At 38.9% G+C, this 12,676-nt stretch overlaps 1 protein-coding gene across 1 annotated transcript in view; it reads left to right on the top strand.

The window, feature by feature from the left end:
- The window catches only part of LOC109299239 (sodium/hydrogen exchanger 10-like), a 259,437-nt gene that overhangs the window by 231,735 nt on the left and 15,026 nt on the right, over window positions 1–12,676 (top strand). Inside the window, exons 22-24 of the mRNA XM_019519839.1 lie at window positions 6,767–6,937; window positions 9,203–9,340; window positions 11,393–11,578. Of these exons, the coding sequence (XP_019375384.1) occupies window positions 6,767–6,937; window positions 9,203–9,340; window positions 11,393–11,578 (495 nt within the window). The remainder of the gene's footprint in view (window positions 1–6,766; window positions 6,938–9,202; window positions 9,341–11,392; window positions 11,579–12,676) is intronic.

The following is a 12,676-nucleotide window of genomic DNA, read 5'->3' as shown; positions in this document are numbered from 1 at the left end:
GGGTCCCTTCCAGCCCAAATGTCTATGAAATCTATGAAGCCAAGAGACAGATTTTTGCAGGTATGTTTCATTCCTGTTAAAATATATATCCTGATGAAACCTTAACAGTGTCAGCACTATTCCCACCTTCATTATTAAAATTGCGATGCCATGGTATGGCTTGGGGACAGGAAGATGGTGGAAATTTGAATAATTCTCTCAAGTTCAACAACTTTACTCAATAAGAAGCTTACTGTAATCATCAAAATGCTTCAAAATCCATAAATGCAGTGAGATTATCTTGAATATTGATCAGTATGCCACAACATAGCCCAGCATTGACTTGATGGAAAGAATACACTCTGAGATGACTAGGTCAGTCCATACTTCTCAGAGTTACTGTGTCAGTCTGTATTCATCTTTAGGTGGCATTTAACTTTATCTCAGTTGAGAAGAACAAGTTGTTTCACATCACTCAGTCCTCCTTTACTTCAAAGCACTGTCTGGAGCCCCTTCTTCTTAAACTAGCTATCAAAGAAGAGTATTGGATGTGGAGCTCTGTTGCACTCCCCCTGTTGCCTGCAGCTTGTAGATATGCACCTCACAGTTCATTAATTATTACCTTCCTTCCCTCAAAAAACCCATTCAGCCATACTGAGGATATAAAGAAGCAGGAAAAATATCAGAGAGGTATTCCTAGGAATCAACCTTGTGCCCCTGTTACAACTATCACTTCCATAAAACTTGAGAAAAATGTAGTGCCTCAAAACTTTAGTACAGAAATAAGTTTGAGTAGATATGCCCTTTACTCTTTCAGAGCATCAAATGTTCTTATATTTAAACCACTGAACAACAGGAAATAAAAAGTTGATGCAAAACGAACAACCCATTGGAAACAAGGAAACAGAGTCATGATTTACATCAGTCCCAACCCACAGTCTTTAACTCTGCTGTGTTTGGGTGGTGTTGTTCTAGATAGATATCCAGGGCCGATCCAGGGAGGGGTGTACTTGCACCCCACCTTGATTCCTGCTTCCCCCAAAGTTTGAAACCAACTGCTTAGCAGTGGCGGAAGCATTTCTAGTCAGGCAGTGCTGAGGGAGTCAATTGACTTCATGGTTCATTATAATCTACCTGAACCCTTCTAAACTCTTCATTCCACAGGTGTTAACAGACCTGATTTCTTTTTAATGGTCTTGATATTCCACCAATCAAGCTATCCTCTGTTCAGTAATTCTGCTGCCTGTTAGCTGCTCCTGGTAATGAAGCTTCTATTTCACAGCCCTGCAGATTGTTTTTGACCCATGGCAGTGAAATTATATATTTTTTTGCTTCAATCTTAAACTGAAAAATACAGCCCTAGGCCCCTGGGCATATTAGTAAAGTTTCTAGTTTATTTTAACTGGAGAAAAGTATATGTTGTTTTATACATGATGATCTACTTCACTATCTGTTCCCACTTTTCAAAATTCTAGATCCACCCATGCAGACATCACAGAACTGTATCTCTGTAGATGATACTATAAACCAAGAATGTAGAAAAAAGAACCATCAGATCATGTCCTCATTAAGACAAAAGTGAATACCAGTTGGTTATGCCTATCCTATACTCAGCCTCTGCACAAATCAGACCAGAGTTGCCAGATGTTACCATCTCTTGAACCTTTTCCTAAGCCCTCCTTTTGTAATATCACTTTGCACTTGCCTCTATTCTTTAATGCACTGTTGCATACCAATATAGATGCCTAATGTCAAAAAATAAATTGTTTTGATGCTTTGCTTATACAACCCACATGATGGCACAGAAATGAAGGCTCTAGGACTTCTGATTAATGACTTATATCTCCTGGTATTGCAGTAAGTCAAACCATAATTGAAAATTCATGGAAGAGGGAGGATTATGGAGGCTGGAAAGTTGCAGTGTTTTTGGTGTACAGGAGCATACAGACATAACAGTCATCATAGCAGTTTATATTGGTATCTTTTGATATTGGAACAATTGGGGTGGTGCAGGCGCCATGGGCAACTGGTGCTGCCTTAGTCAGGGGGCACATGCCCCCCCTCCTCCACGACCAGTCTCGTTACCCGGGGCGGGGGTGTCCTCCCATGGCAGATCTCACTACCTGGTGGGATTTCCCCGCAGCCAATCACTTCAGCTAATCAGCTAGTGCTTGCAGGGGGGGCACTGGTGCTCCCACCTGCCCCCCCCCAAACCATCGCCTAAACAGCGAGCGCAGCTGATCAGGGCTTGCACTGGCACTCTCAGGGGATGCATGTGCACCCTCTATGTGTTGCCACTGGCGGGCACTAAGGTGCACAGTCAATAGAGAAGTTGCACATTTGTGACCATAGCAGAAGTGCTCACAGCACAGCTCTGTTAAGTTCTAGTGAATCTGTGAAATCTGCTAAATATCTTGTCTCACAAGGACACAGGAAAAGAAAGGTACAATTGTTATACCTGTCCATACCCTTATAAATTATCTAGAAGAGGATTAAAGCAAGACCCTATTCAGCTGAGAACCTAGCCACTCTAGGGTCATGGCTTCACTAGGAGTGTTGTATTAATATAGGAACACCCATATAATATAGCAGCAAAGGGTTCCTAGTGTTTATACAGCTATGCCAGCAAAGTTGCAGGTATCCTGTTACAGAAAAATTCATCCTCTCTTCCACATAGGCTAACCAGACCATGTTAAAAGCATAATTTTCTTAATATAAATGCACCCACAATATGGACTTCTGCCTGCACCACTATTATTGGTCTAAGATCATGCCTTTTCACAACTTCCGACTAACAGCTATTTTCAGCAGAAGTCTGTAATATAAACAAAACCTCAGAGAATTAGTGAGTGCACTGTAAATGACTGATTATTGCTAGTTTTAATGCATAGGAAAGAGCCATGTCCTGAAGACAATCCGAAAAAAATGTGTGTATTCTTTTACACTAAGGACATCCCAAAGAAAGATTCTGGATATAACATCAGAAACATGTGGAGAAAGCAGGGACGTCCAGATGAGCGCACACATGCGGCTTGCGGCACCTCAAAACTTTGAGGCAGTGTAACCTGCACAAGATGCATCTGCAACTATGCAGTGTGGCACTACAGTTTGATACTGGGAACTCCCAGTGTCAAAAAAAACCACTGCAAAACAGTGTGGTGCATGCTCTAGGGGCATGTACTGGAGTGAATGGAGGCTTTGTGCTGTGGCAAATGCATGTCCCTGCACGTGAGGACATGCCCAGCAGGTAAATAATGCTGAGACATTAGAGCCATCTATGGGGATACTTGTCTTTAATGCATATCTCAAGACCCACACTTTTTATCAGTAGATGCCTTTGGCAAACTGCAAAGAAAGCTTAAGCAAAAAAACTTCTGCAGAATTGCAGTTATGCTATATAAAAATAACTTGAATAAAGAGAACAGAGCCTTTGATTCTATTATCTTGTTTAAGTAATCTCCGGAATTAAAGTAGGAGGAAAGGTAGGCTTGAAGTGTGTTTTTGATTTTATAAATTCTAAAATTCCAAATGTAAAATAAATAGATGGTAGAAATCCCCAAGAAATAATAATTTAAGGAAAAACATATTTAAATTCTCAAATGTTGAAAATAATACTGACATTCCTGAAGCAACTTGCATATGAATCACGGTGGTGGTGTCAATGAAACTGGCTCAATGCTTCAGCTCTTTTTCTCATGATTTAATATTTATGAGTAACAATTGAACAATGTATCTTTTTGCACTTTGGAAATAAATTTATGAATATAGGCTTTGAAAGTGATTATGATTAGATTACCTCATACCCATATGCAAATTTATATTAAAAATAAATACTTGTGCCATAGATTGACAAACAAATCTATATTTCATGAGACAGCAACAAATAAGTTCTGACTCCTTTAGTATTTTTTTTTCTCTAGATAGCTGCAGGCTCATTTTTGCTATACATCTTCACAGGATTTTTTGCATTACTACCCTCTAATGGTCATAATGTCTAGGCTTAACTCTAATGCTGGTAATTTTGTCTCTTGCTCCTACAGCTTTCAGGTAAAAAGCACACAATAGCTTTTGTTCACTTTGGCAGAAAAAATAAAATTATAGTAAAATAATACTAAAATTACTGTCAGACTTTCATCACACAAATTTTCTTTGTGCTTAGTGAAGTTTTTTTTTCCTCTTTTTTTTCAGAATTTCTAATAATAAAGAGGGTTATGATTAATTTGCGGATAGAGTAACCTTTTTCCAAATGCACCCTACTCAATAAATGAACAAGCTGCTTACAGTAATTAAAGTAATGTCATCCTGTGCTCAAATTGCCTGTGCTAATAAGGCTAATTGGCAACAGCAAGCATTAACTGTGATTAGTCATATGCATCTAATGTCATCACCAGTGCCTATAATTTTCTACATAGAGAGAATTTCACATCTGTTTTAAATCATTTGTCTGTTGTCTATATTGGTGTGCTTTCCTATATTAATCTAGCAAAGGTTCTTTTAATCATCTACTATATATGAAAGCTGGTTTTCTTTTTCAAACATCTGAAGCGGAGAGCACGATACTCGAAAAGAATCCATATCATCTACTTTATTCTGACATAAGTGTTTGTATTTAAATGTATTTAATGAATCTGAGTTGCCACTATTTTGAATTAATTAAAGTCACTATATCCAATTTGCCTGTTGTACAGGATGTAGATTGCTAATGGATTTATTTAACAGGTGGCATTTTATGGTAAAAGAAACAGGTCAAAATGTTCAGCTTCATGGGAATTGTCCTTCTGATATTTGTTTTTGAAATCCAGGACAAACTAGTCTTCAGGGAAACAAGTATTCTTAGTTTTTGCATGATATCCTTAGCAATCTGCTTTCTTTGTAAATAATACATTTTATTTTTAGCATAAATTAAAATAGGAGAGATGAAAAATAGGTGACTGAAGTAACTCAACTTTTTAATATGACGTATATGTAGCTCATAAAAGTAGTGAGTGTTTTTCATTCAGCTATAACAAAACTCACAAGAGGGAATATAAACTAAGACCATCGGTCCTTGTTCTGTTACCTGCCACCACTGAAAACAGTTTAGATCAATCCTCTTTGGAGCTCCCCTTCAGGTAGTTGAAGGTTGCTATTAAACCTCCCTCTCAGTTTTCTCTTCTCCAGACTAAATAAGCCCATTTCCCTCAGCCTCTCCTCAGAAGTCTTCTAGCTATTTTTCCTGCCCTCCTCTGGACACTTTCCAATTTGTCTATATCCTTTCTTAGTGGGGGGCCCAAAACTGGACACAGTACTCCAGACATAGCCTCACCAGTGCTGAATAGAGGGGAATAATCACTTCCCTCAAACTGCTGGCAACACTCCTCCTGATGCAGTCCAGTATGTTGTTAGCCTTCTTTGCAACAAGGGCACATTGTCAGCTCATATTCAGCCTGTTGTCCACTGTAACCCCCAGGTCCTTTTTTGCAGAGCTGCTGCTTATCTAGTCAATCCCCAGCTGGTCCTGGTGCATGGGAGTATCTTAAATGCAGGGCTTTGCACTTCTCCTTATTGAACCTTGAGATTTCTTTTAGTCCAGTCCTCCAATTTGCTGGCATCTCTCTGAATCATAGCCCTATCCTCCAGCATATCCACTATTCCCTCCAGTTTGGTGTCTTCTGCAAGCTTGCTGAGGTGCACTCCATCCCATCTTTCAGGGCATTGATGAAGACATTGAACAAAACCAGCCCTAGGACCAACCCCAGGTACACTCCACTGGATACCAGCTGCCAACTAGACATTGAGCCATTGACTTACTACCCTCTGAACCCAACGATCAACCAGCTTTCTCTCCACTTTACAGTCCATTCATCCAACTTGTACTTCCTTAGCTTGAGTGTTATGAATGCGAAGTGTGGTTTTGAACAACAGTAATTAAAATATTTCCCAACAAATGTACATTTTAAATTGCTGTTTAAAAAAACAAGGGTTGTTTCTGATGGTGCAGCTAGAGTATTTTACCATTACTACTACTGCTTTTCTTGAACCCAAACCCTGACTCTTCTTCAGCTGGCCTCTGTGATTCTCTGCTTTCCCAGAATGCACCAGTGTTGCATTTTTGGATTGGTGGAAACGCCTAGAAAGTCACGCATCTCGGGATAGTCTTATGTCTGTTCTTTTGTGGCTTCAAACAAAGGAACAAGGGGAGAGCAAGAGGTGGACTATGCCAGCCATTTCAGTTTCTTCCATTTATAGTTGTGAGCAGTTCTGCTTTTGCATTAGATAGGACTTGGGCTTTTGTGAATTATACTGTATTTACTTGAATCCAAGATGAGCATGGCCCCCCCCCCCAAAAAAGGTCTCATCTTGGATTTGAATACTGGCTGGGGCAGGTGGCTGCTGCAGCCCTGGTTCTGGGCTGAGGGCAAGGCCAAAGCTATGCTGCTGCCTGCCCTAGGCCAGGGTAGCTTGTGCCTCAGGGAAGGGGACTAGTGATTTTTTTCTAAATGCTATTTCTAGGCTGTAGTATTAGAAATATTGACCTGCATTGTGATGCCAGCCCTAGAGAAAAATAAAAACCTTCCAACTTTCACTTTCCACTTGCTTTGGACTTTCCTGATGATATGGACAAATGTAGGTGTCCACCCTACATCTGGCATCCTTCCGACTTCTGCTGGGATGACATTGTTGGTGTGTAATAATAGATGTTTAATTCTTAGACTATTTGTCTTACTGTTGCTTCATTATATTTTTTCAGTGTGAGCATTGCGTTTTGTGTTTTTATTTTTCATGTTTTTCTTGTACTGTTTAATAGCTTTATGGTTCCAGTCCTCGGTATGGAATTGATGAAGGTGTCTGTGAGCCTAGATATCCTACAAGAATGCCATTTACAGACTACTTGGTCAGTGGAGCAATAATAGGAGAACTGAACTGCCTAACTAAGCATGAAATGGAATACACTGTTACTTGTGAAACTGCTGTTCAGGTTAGAGAACATTAATTTTACTTGGATTATAATGACTTTCTGTTCAGGATTTTTTACATAATGATTTATTATAAAGAGATTTAGACCAAAATATTTCAGAGCTTCCCTTGACTTAGAAAATTTGGCTGTAGCTATCTTCTAGAATGAAAGGCCTAGTTTTTACCAAGCTGCTTTTCTCTAATGAGACTCTACTTATTTGCCTGATTTTCAAACGTGCTTAGCTAATGATATAGGAAGGGGGTCTGTTGTAGATTTCCTGAGGAGATTTTTCATAGGGGCATCATAGGGTTTATAATACAGGTGTTCTGATAGTGTCTTGCCAAACATATTCACATTTTGGAATGTTGTTTTCCATCTTATTCCAGAATAACCTGGGGAATTAAAATTTATGAACTGTTAAGATATTGAAATTGCACAGTTAACCACCCAACATTTTGTCTTTGTAAAATGTACTCTGTATCACTCTGTATTGCTATAACTTTAAAGATTATATTCATAATTTCTCAAATTATACATCCTTTTACAGTTTATGGTCCATAGATGTACATCTTAGTACTTTGAAGCAGTCTGCATCTGAGAACCAGAGTAACTAATTCATATGATAATTAATCAATTATTTTAAATAATTCAGATTAAATTACCTATACAGAACAGTAGTGAAAATTATTGGCATACACAGGCCAATGTCAAAGGGAATTTCTGAAAGGGCTCAATATGACATCATGTCTATAAACTGTTGTCTGCGTAGCGTATCATTATTTCCATTGGATACCTCAAAGGTTTTATCTGCCATCTTCTGGAATGTATACACCTTCCTGTTTGAGGTAAACTGTAGTAGTTACCAGAGTACACAAATATCCCCTAAAACAGGGGTGGCCAGTCTGTGGCACATATACCACAAGTGGCACAGACAGCTGCTGTGTATAGCACATGACTCTCAAGTTAAGAAGTGGTGGATTGGAGGCAGGAGTCGGAGAACAAGGATTGAGCGATACTCAGGTAGGCACATCTGCCAAAAGGTTGGTCACCACTGCCCTGTGACTACTGCACAGTAGCGCTGTGTGGCAGAAAGTGGGACACAACACTACTGCACTGTAGTCTCAGGCTACTGCGCAGTCAGCATCATAAAAAAGCTGTTTGGCCGCACAACTGCGCAGTCAGCAATGTAGATGTGGCCTTAAAGTGGTATCTGTTGTAGGCAAAATAAAACCATTTCTTGTATTTAGTTGTTATTGAAATATTCCAAGTAAGTATGCCTCCCTGAAATAAAATGAGGATATAAAACCAATTTTTGTCAAAGCTGAATTGTTTTATAATACCCTAATTCTTATCCATCTAAAATGAATGGAATAAGTTAACACTGTAGAGTTACAAAGACTGTATTACTTTCCAACCTGCAGAAGTGTAAATCCAGATAAAACATCTGTGTTGGTTAGTATTATTCAGGTGAAAGAACTGCTGATCAAATCGAGAGGCTAGAAGAGGAGCCCTTCTTTCCTATATGTTGACCATTTTGCAGTACATCTTTGTCTGCTGTAATGGCTATAGCCTTGGCAACTGACAAGAGTCATTATCAACTGTGGGAAGAAACACCAGATCTCATGTGAGACATGTTGTTGAATGTCTTGGCTAATATTAGTTGGTCCGCTGTATAAACATAGCATAAAAGGTGGTTTCTAGACAGGTTTCTCTGATAGCTGTCCTTTAACTGTAATGGAAGCATTCAGTTAAATGTTAGAAGCTATTTTGAAAGTCTGTGATCCAAAATGCTTATAACTTTAGCTCTTCCTAATATCAATAGTTATTTGGTTGTCACTTTTTTGTTGAAAATATTCATTATTGTCAATCAGTATAAATCAGAAACTGCTTTAAGAGTTCTTGTCTAAGATCATTGCTTTCATTCAGTCATTAGAGAGGAACTGTAAGACATCCATCACTGTAGTATCCGAGTGCACTTTACATCATAATCCTCTACATAATCATCTTCCTTCAAATGGATTTCATTAACTAATTATATATAAACATTCATTAATTTTATAACACCACTTGTAAGCTAAATGTTTTACAGACAGGTACAATCAAACAGAAGAAGCTTATCCCCAAAGAACAAACAATTTGAATAATTAGTAGTTATTTTCAAATAAATGCTAGTTTATAGAACTGAATTTATGACCTTTGTGTGATTTTTTTTTAAGAGGGAAGCCAGGCAAGGGAAACTGTGCCACTTGTGGCAATGAATTTACTCATTCTATTATTTTATTTCAGACCTGTTTTATATCAATGGATGACTTATTTGAAGCTTTTGATAAATTTCTGGAATGCCCTTCACTGGAATATAAAATATGGTTAAAACTTGCTCTTGATATCACTATCAAAACTTTCAAGGAAAACCTTGCTCATCAGGTAAACAAATAACTATTGCTATAATGACAAACACATATTCAGTTTAAATCTATTCTGATTGCAGCATCCTTCATGACTAAGTGATCCTCTGCCTGTAAGTCTCCCTCGTCTGTACAGAAGGGGCATTCAGGCATCTTAGCAGCAGTGTCATTCCATTTGGCCAGATCTGTGGCTAAAACAGATTCTGTGATGGGCAACAGATAAGTACAAAGGGGGCGTGTCTACATGAGATGCTACTGTGCAGTGGTTACTGCATTTATTTAGTACTTGTATAAACAAGTACTAAATAAATGCATGGAAAAGAGTTACTGCTCAGTAGAGCCAGTGAATGGCTTTTAAGTGATGCTACTGCACAATAGCTTAATACAATACAGTAGCATCTTGGCACAGTTTTTGCCATGTGATGCTACTGCAGAGTAGTATCAGGCTACGGCGCAGTCAGCATCTCCTGTAGATGCGTCTAGGGAGTGGGTAAGCTAAGCGTGTTGCGTTTGGAAATATGTAGCACTAGCTTATAATATTCTGTTTTGTCACTGGTTTCTCCATTTAATGTATCACGGGAGTAAATACTAACTGCAAGGGCTTCAGTGGTGCTGCTTCCTTGGAGCTGGACTGTTAATACTGAGGGAGCAAAGCTCTTGTAGTGCTATCAAATCTTTATGCTGAACCTGAAGGACTCAGAAGGATAAGCTGAGCTTGTGGCCAGGAATATGTTGCACTGGAGCTGGAGAAGAAGTCAGGAGAAAGATCTCTGCCACAGGTTTGCTGGTAACCAGTCTTGTCTATAGCATAAATAAACTAAACTAGTACAGTACAACAGCAGGAGTGTCCCTTGGAGCTAGGTCTTCCAGCCCATGGGGTTCCTGAAGGGGTTGTAAATTTGGCAGCAGGGCAAGCAACAGCTGCATTTAATCCCCATAGCTCCCTGAAGCAATACAGGAGCTCAGGCACCAGTGGCAATGCATAGGGGGTTCACATGCACCCCGAGAGTGCTGATGCACCACCTGTCAGGCCGCGCTCCCTGTGAGCACCATCCAGGGAGCGGGGCTGCCAACAAAAGCAGCTGTGCTGCTTCCAGAAGTGACTGAGTGTGGCTGTGGGGGACCCCCTCCCCCAGTCAGCAAGATCAGCTGCCAGGGGACCCCTCTGTCTGGCACATGCCCCCCCCCCGACTCAAGAGGCACCAGTCACCCATGTCAGGTACCCATGGCCTGATAATGCTACTGTTGTATACCCTACTGCTGGAGACAGGTCCAGATGTAGTCCACAAAGACCTCTGTGGTCTGGATCCAGTCTGGGTGCCAGGTGAGTATGACAGCCCTCTGTACAATAGCATCTCCTCCTCTTTCTGGCCAAAATGGTCTTTGCATTATTATGTTAGTAGAACTTGTTCTTAAGATTTGTCTAAATCAGTGGTTCTCAAACTGTTTTAAACTGAAGGCAGCCCCTCGGAAAATGCCAGCTGTTAGAAGAATTGCTCTTTTTTTTGTTCTTAATAAACAAGTGAAAACTATTGCAAAAAACTCAGAAAAAAACCACAAGAGGTCAGAATGCTATTCAATTCCTACTTGAAATCTCTGGGTTTCTGTCTGGGTTCTTGTGACTTATGTTTGCATACCTAATGGTACCAATATTCCGTGACACCACAGATCACCCCTGAAAGGATCTCAAGGCATCAGGGTTGAGAATCACTGGTCTAAATTGTAAGTAATTATAGGCTGGGACTTTCAGAAAGATGTGGGCATTCTTGCAACTGTTGATAGCTCTTCCTTTGGCTGTAGTAAAAAGAAAAGTCTCCATCTGTGCATACTGGTTCTACTGACAATTCTTTCTATAGCTAAGATGCTTTGTTCACAGCTACTCAGAATGAATCCTTTATAACTACATAGCTAAGACTATTCAAATGTACATTTTTCCTCCTATGCAGTATACTTTGTTTTGGACATGGCAGTTCTAGCCACAGAAGAGTAAAGTACAAGACCTTGTTTGTCATACAGGTAAAATGTACTTTATTATGAAAAAAAATACAATTTACATACCTCCTTTTTGTAGGACTGGTCTTACAAGATGTGTACAAAGTTTCCTAATATTTATGTGATGGATGTACCAACTCACAGCAAATGTGATATTTACGATGAAAACATGGAAGATGTTATTCTTGTATATGGAAGTGTCCAAGACTGTCAAGTGCTACAACCTTATTTTGCACCCTGCATTTTACCAAAAACTTGCCACCAGGTAAAAACAATTTTTACAACAAGAGATCCAGACTATGGAACCCTCAGTAAAAATAAATCAGCGTGCCAGAGGCAACAGAAGTGCTGTAAGATATTTTCAATTCTTCGAAACAAGTGGCAATATTCCTCCTTTGAAGTGAAGGGGACAGTGTAAGACAGCTGTTTAAACAGACACTTATTAGAATGCCTCGTTTATAATGGGTTTTTATATGAACAATTTACAAACTAGAAATTACTATGCCAAATTATTCTACAAAATTCAGAGGAAATTAACATCCCTGTTAAGTGAAAATTCATAGTGCACTTGTAAGCATGGTGTTGTTACAGCTGCACTTATGCCACAGCAATGAACAATATGTGAATTTTCAATACACACTACATTGTGCAACAATTAAGATAGCTCAGGTATAACTAACCCAAAAATTTAAAAAGGAAACCCATAAATCCACAACTCACATAGCAGAGATAAAAGCAGAGGTAATACCTGTGGCCCCCTTTAGTACGTGATGCCTTCATCCACTACTTATGGTCAACTCAAATATGCTTAACTCTGCCTCTATTATGAAGTTATCCTACAATTTTCAATCCTTTGTCACTTATGTCTGCAACTATGGCCTTATTTTAAAAACCATTTACTCTTACAAATAAGGATTTCCATGATCTCAAAGATATCTCTCTCTAGCTATAAATATATACCAAATAAAGAGATCTTTCATTTGTTATCTATATCTCATTTGCTATTTTTCAATACAGTAAGCATTCTAAATGGACAGGAAGTTGCCATACTAAAGCCAAGGTAGTCTTTTAATCTTGGCTTTAAATTCATTTATTTAATAGAAGTCTGTCTTTTTTGTATGGACAATGGCAGAATGTCTGTAGAACTAAGAATAAAATATTCCTGTGCATTTGTTTTTTGGATTTCAAATATTTTTACATGAGTGAAGACTTTTAATGTATTGCCCTGGCAAAGTTGAGGTAATTCTTAGTGCTTGCTTACAAGTGCAATGGATAAAGCATATGAAGATCATGCTCATTTTAAATTGTTGATTGGTAGTAGTACAATTTAACATAAATGTGGATTTTTTTTTTTTTTTTTTTT

Source organism: Gavialis gangeticus, unplaced genomic scaffold, assembly GCF_001723915.1.
Source record: "Gavialis gangeticus isolate Ggan-Ray unplaced genomic scaffold, GavGan_comp1, whole genome shotgun sequence".
Lineage (NCBI taxonomy): Eukaryota > Metazoa > Chordata > Crocodylia > Gavialidae > Gavialis > Gavialis gangeticus.
The sequence above is the reverse complement of the archived record's forward strand: the minus strand, read 5'-3'. Positions and strand labels throughout refer to the sequence as shown.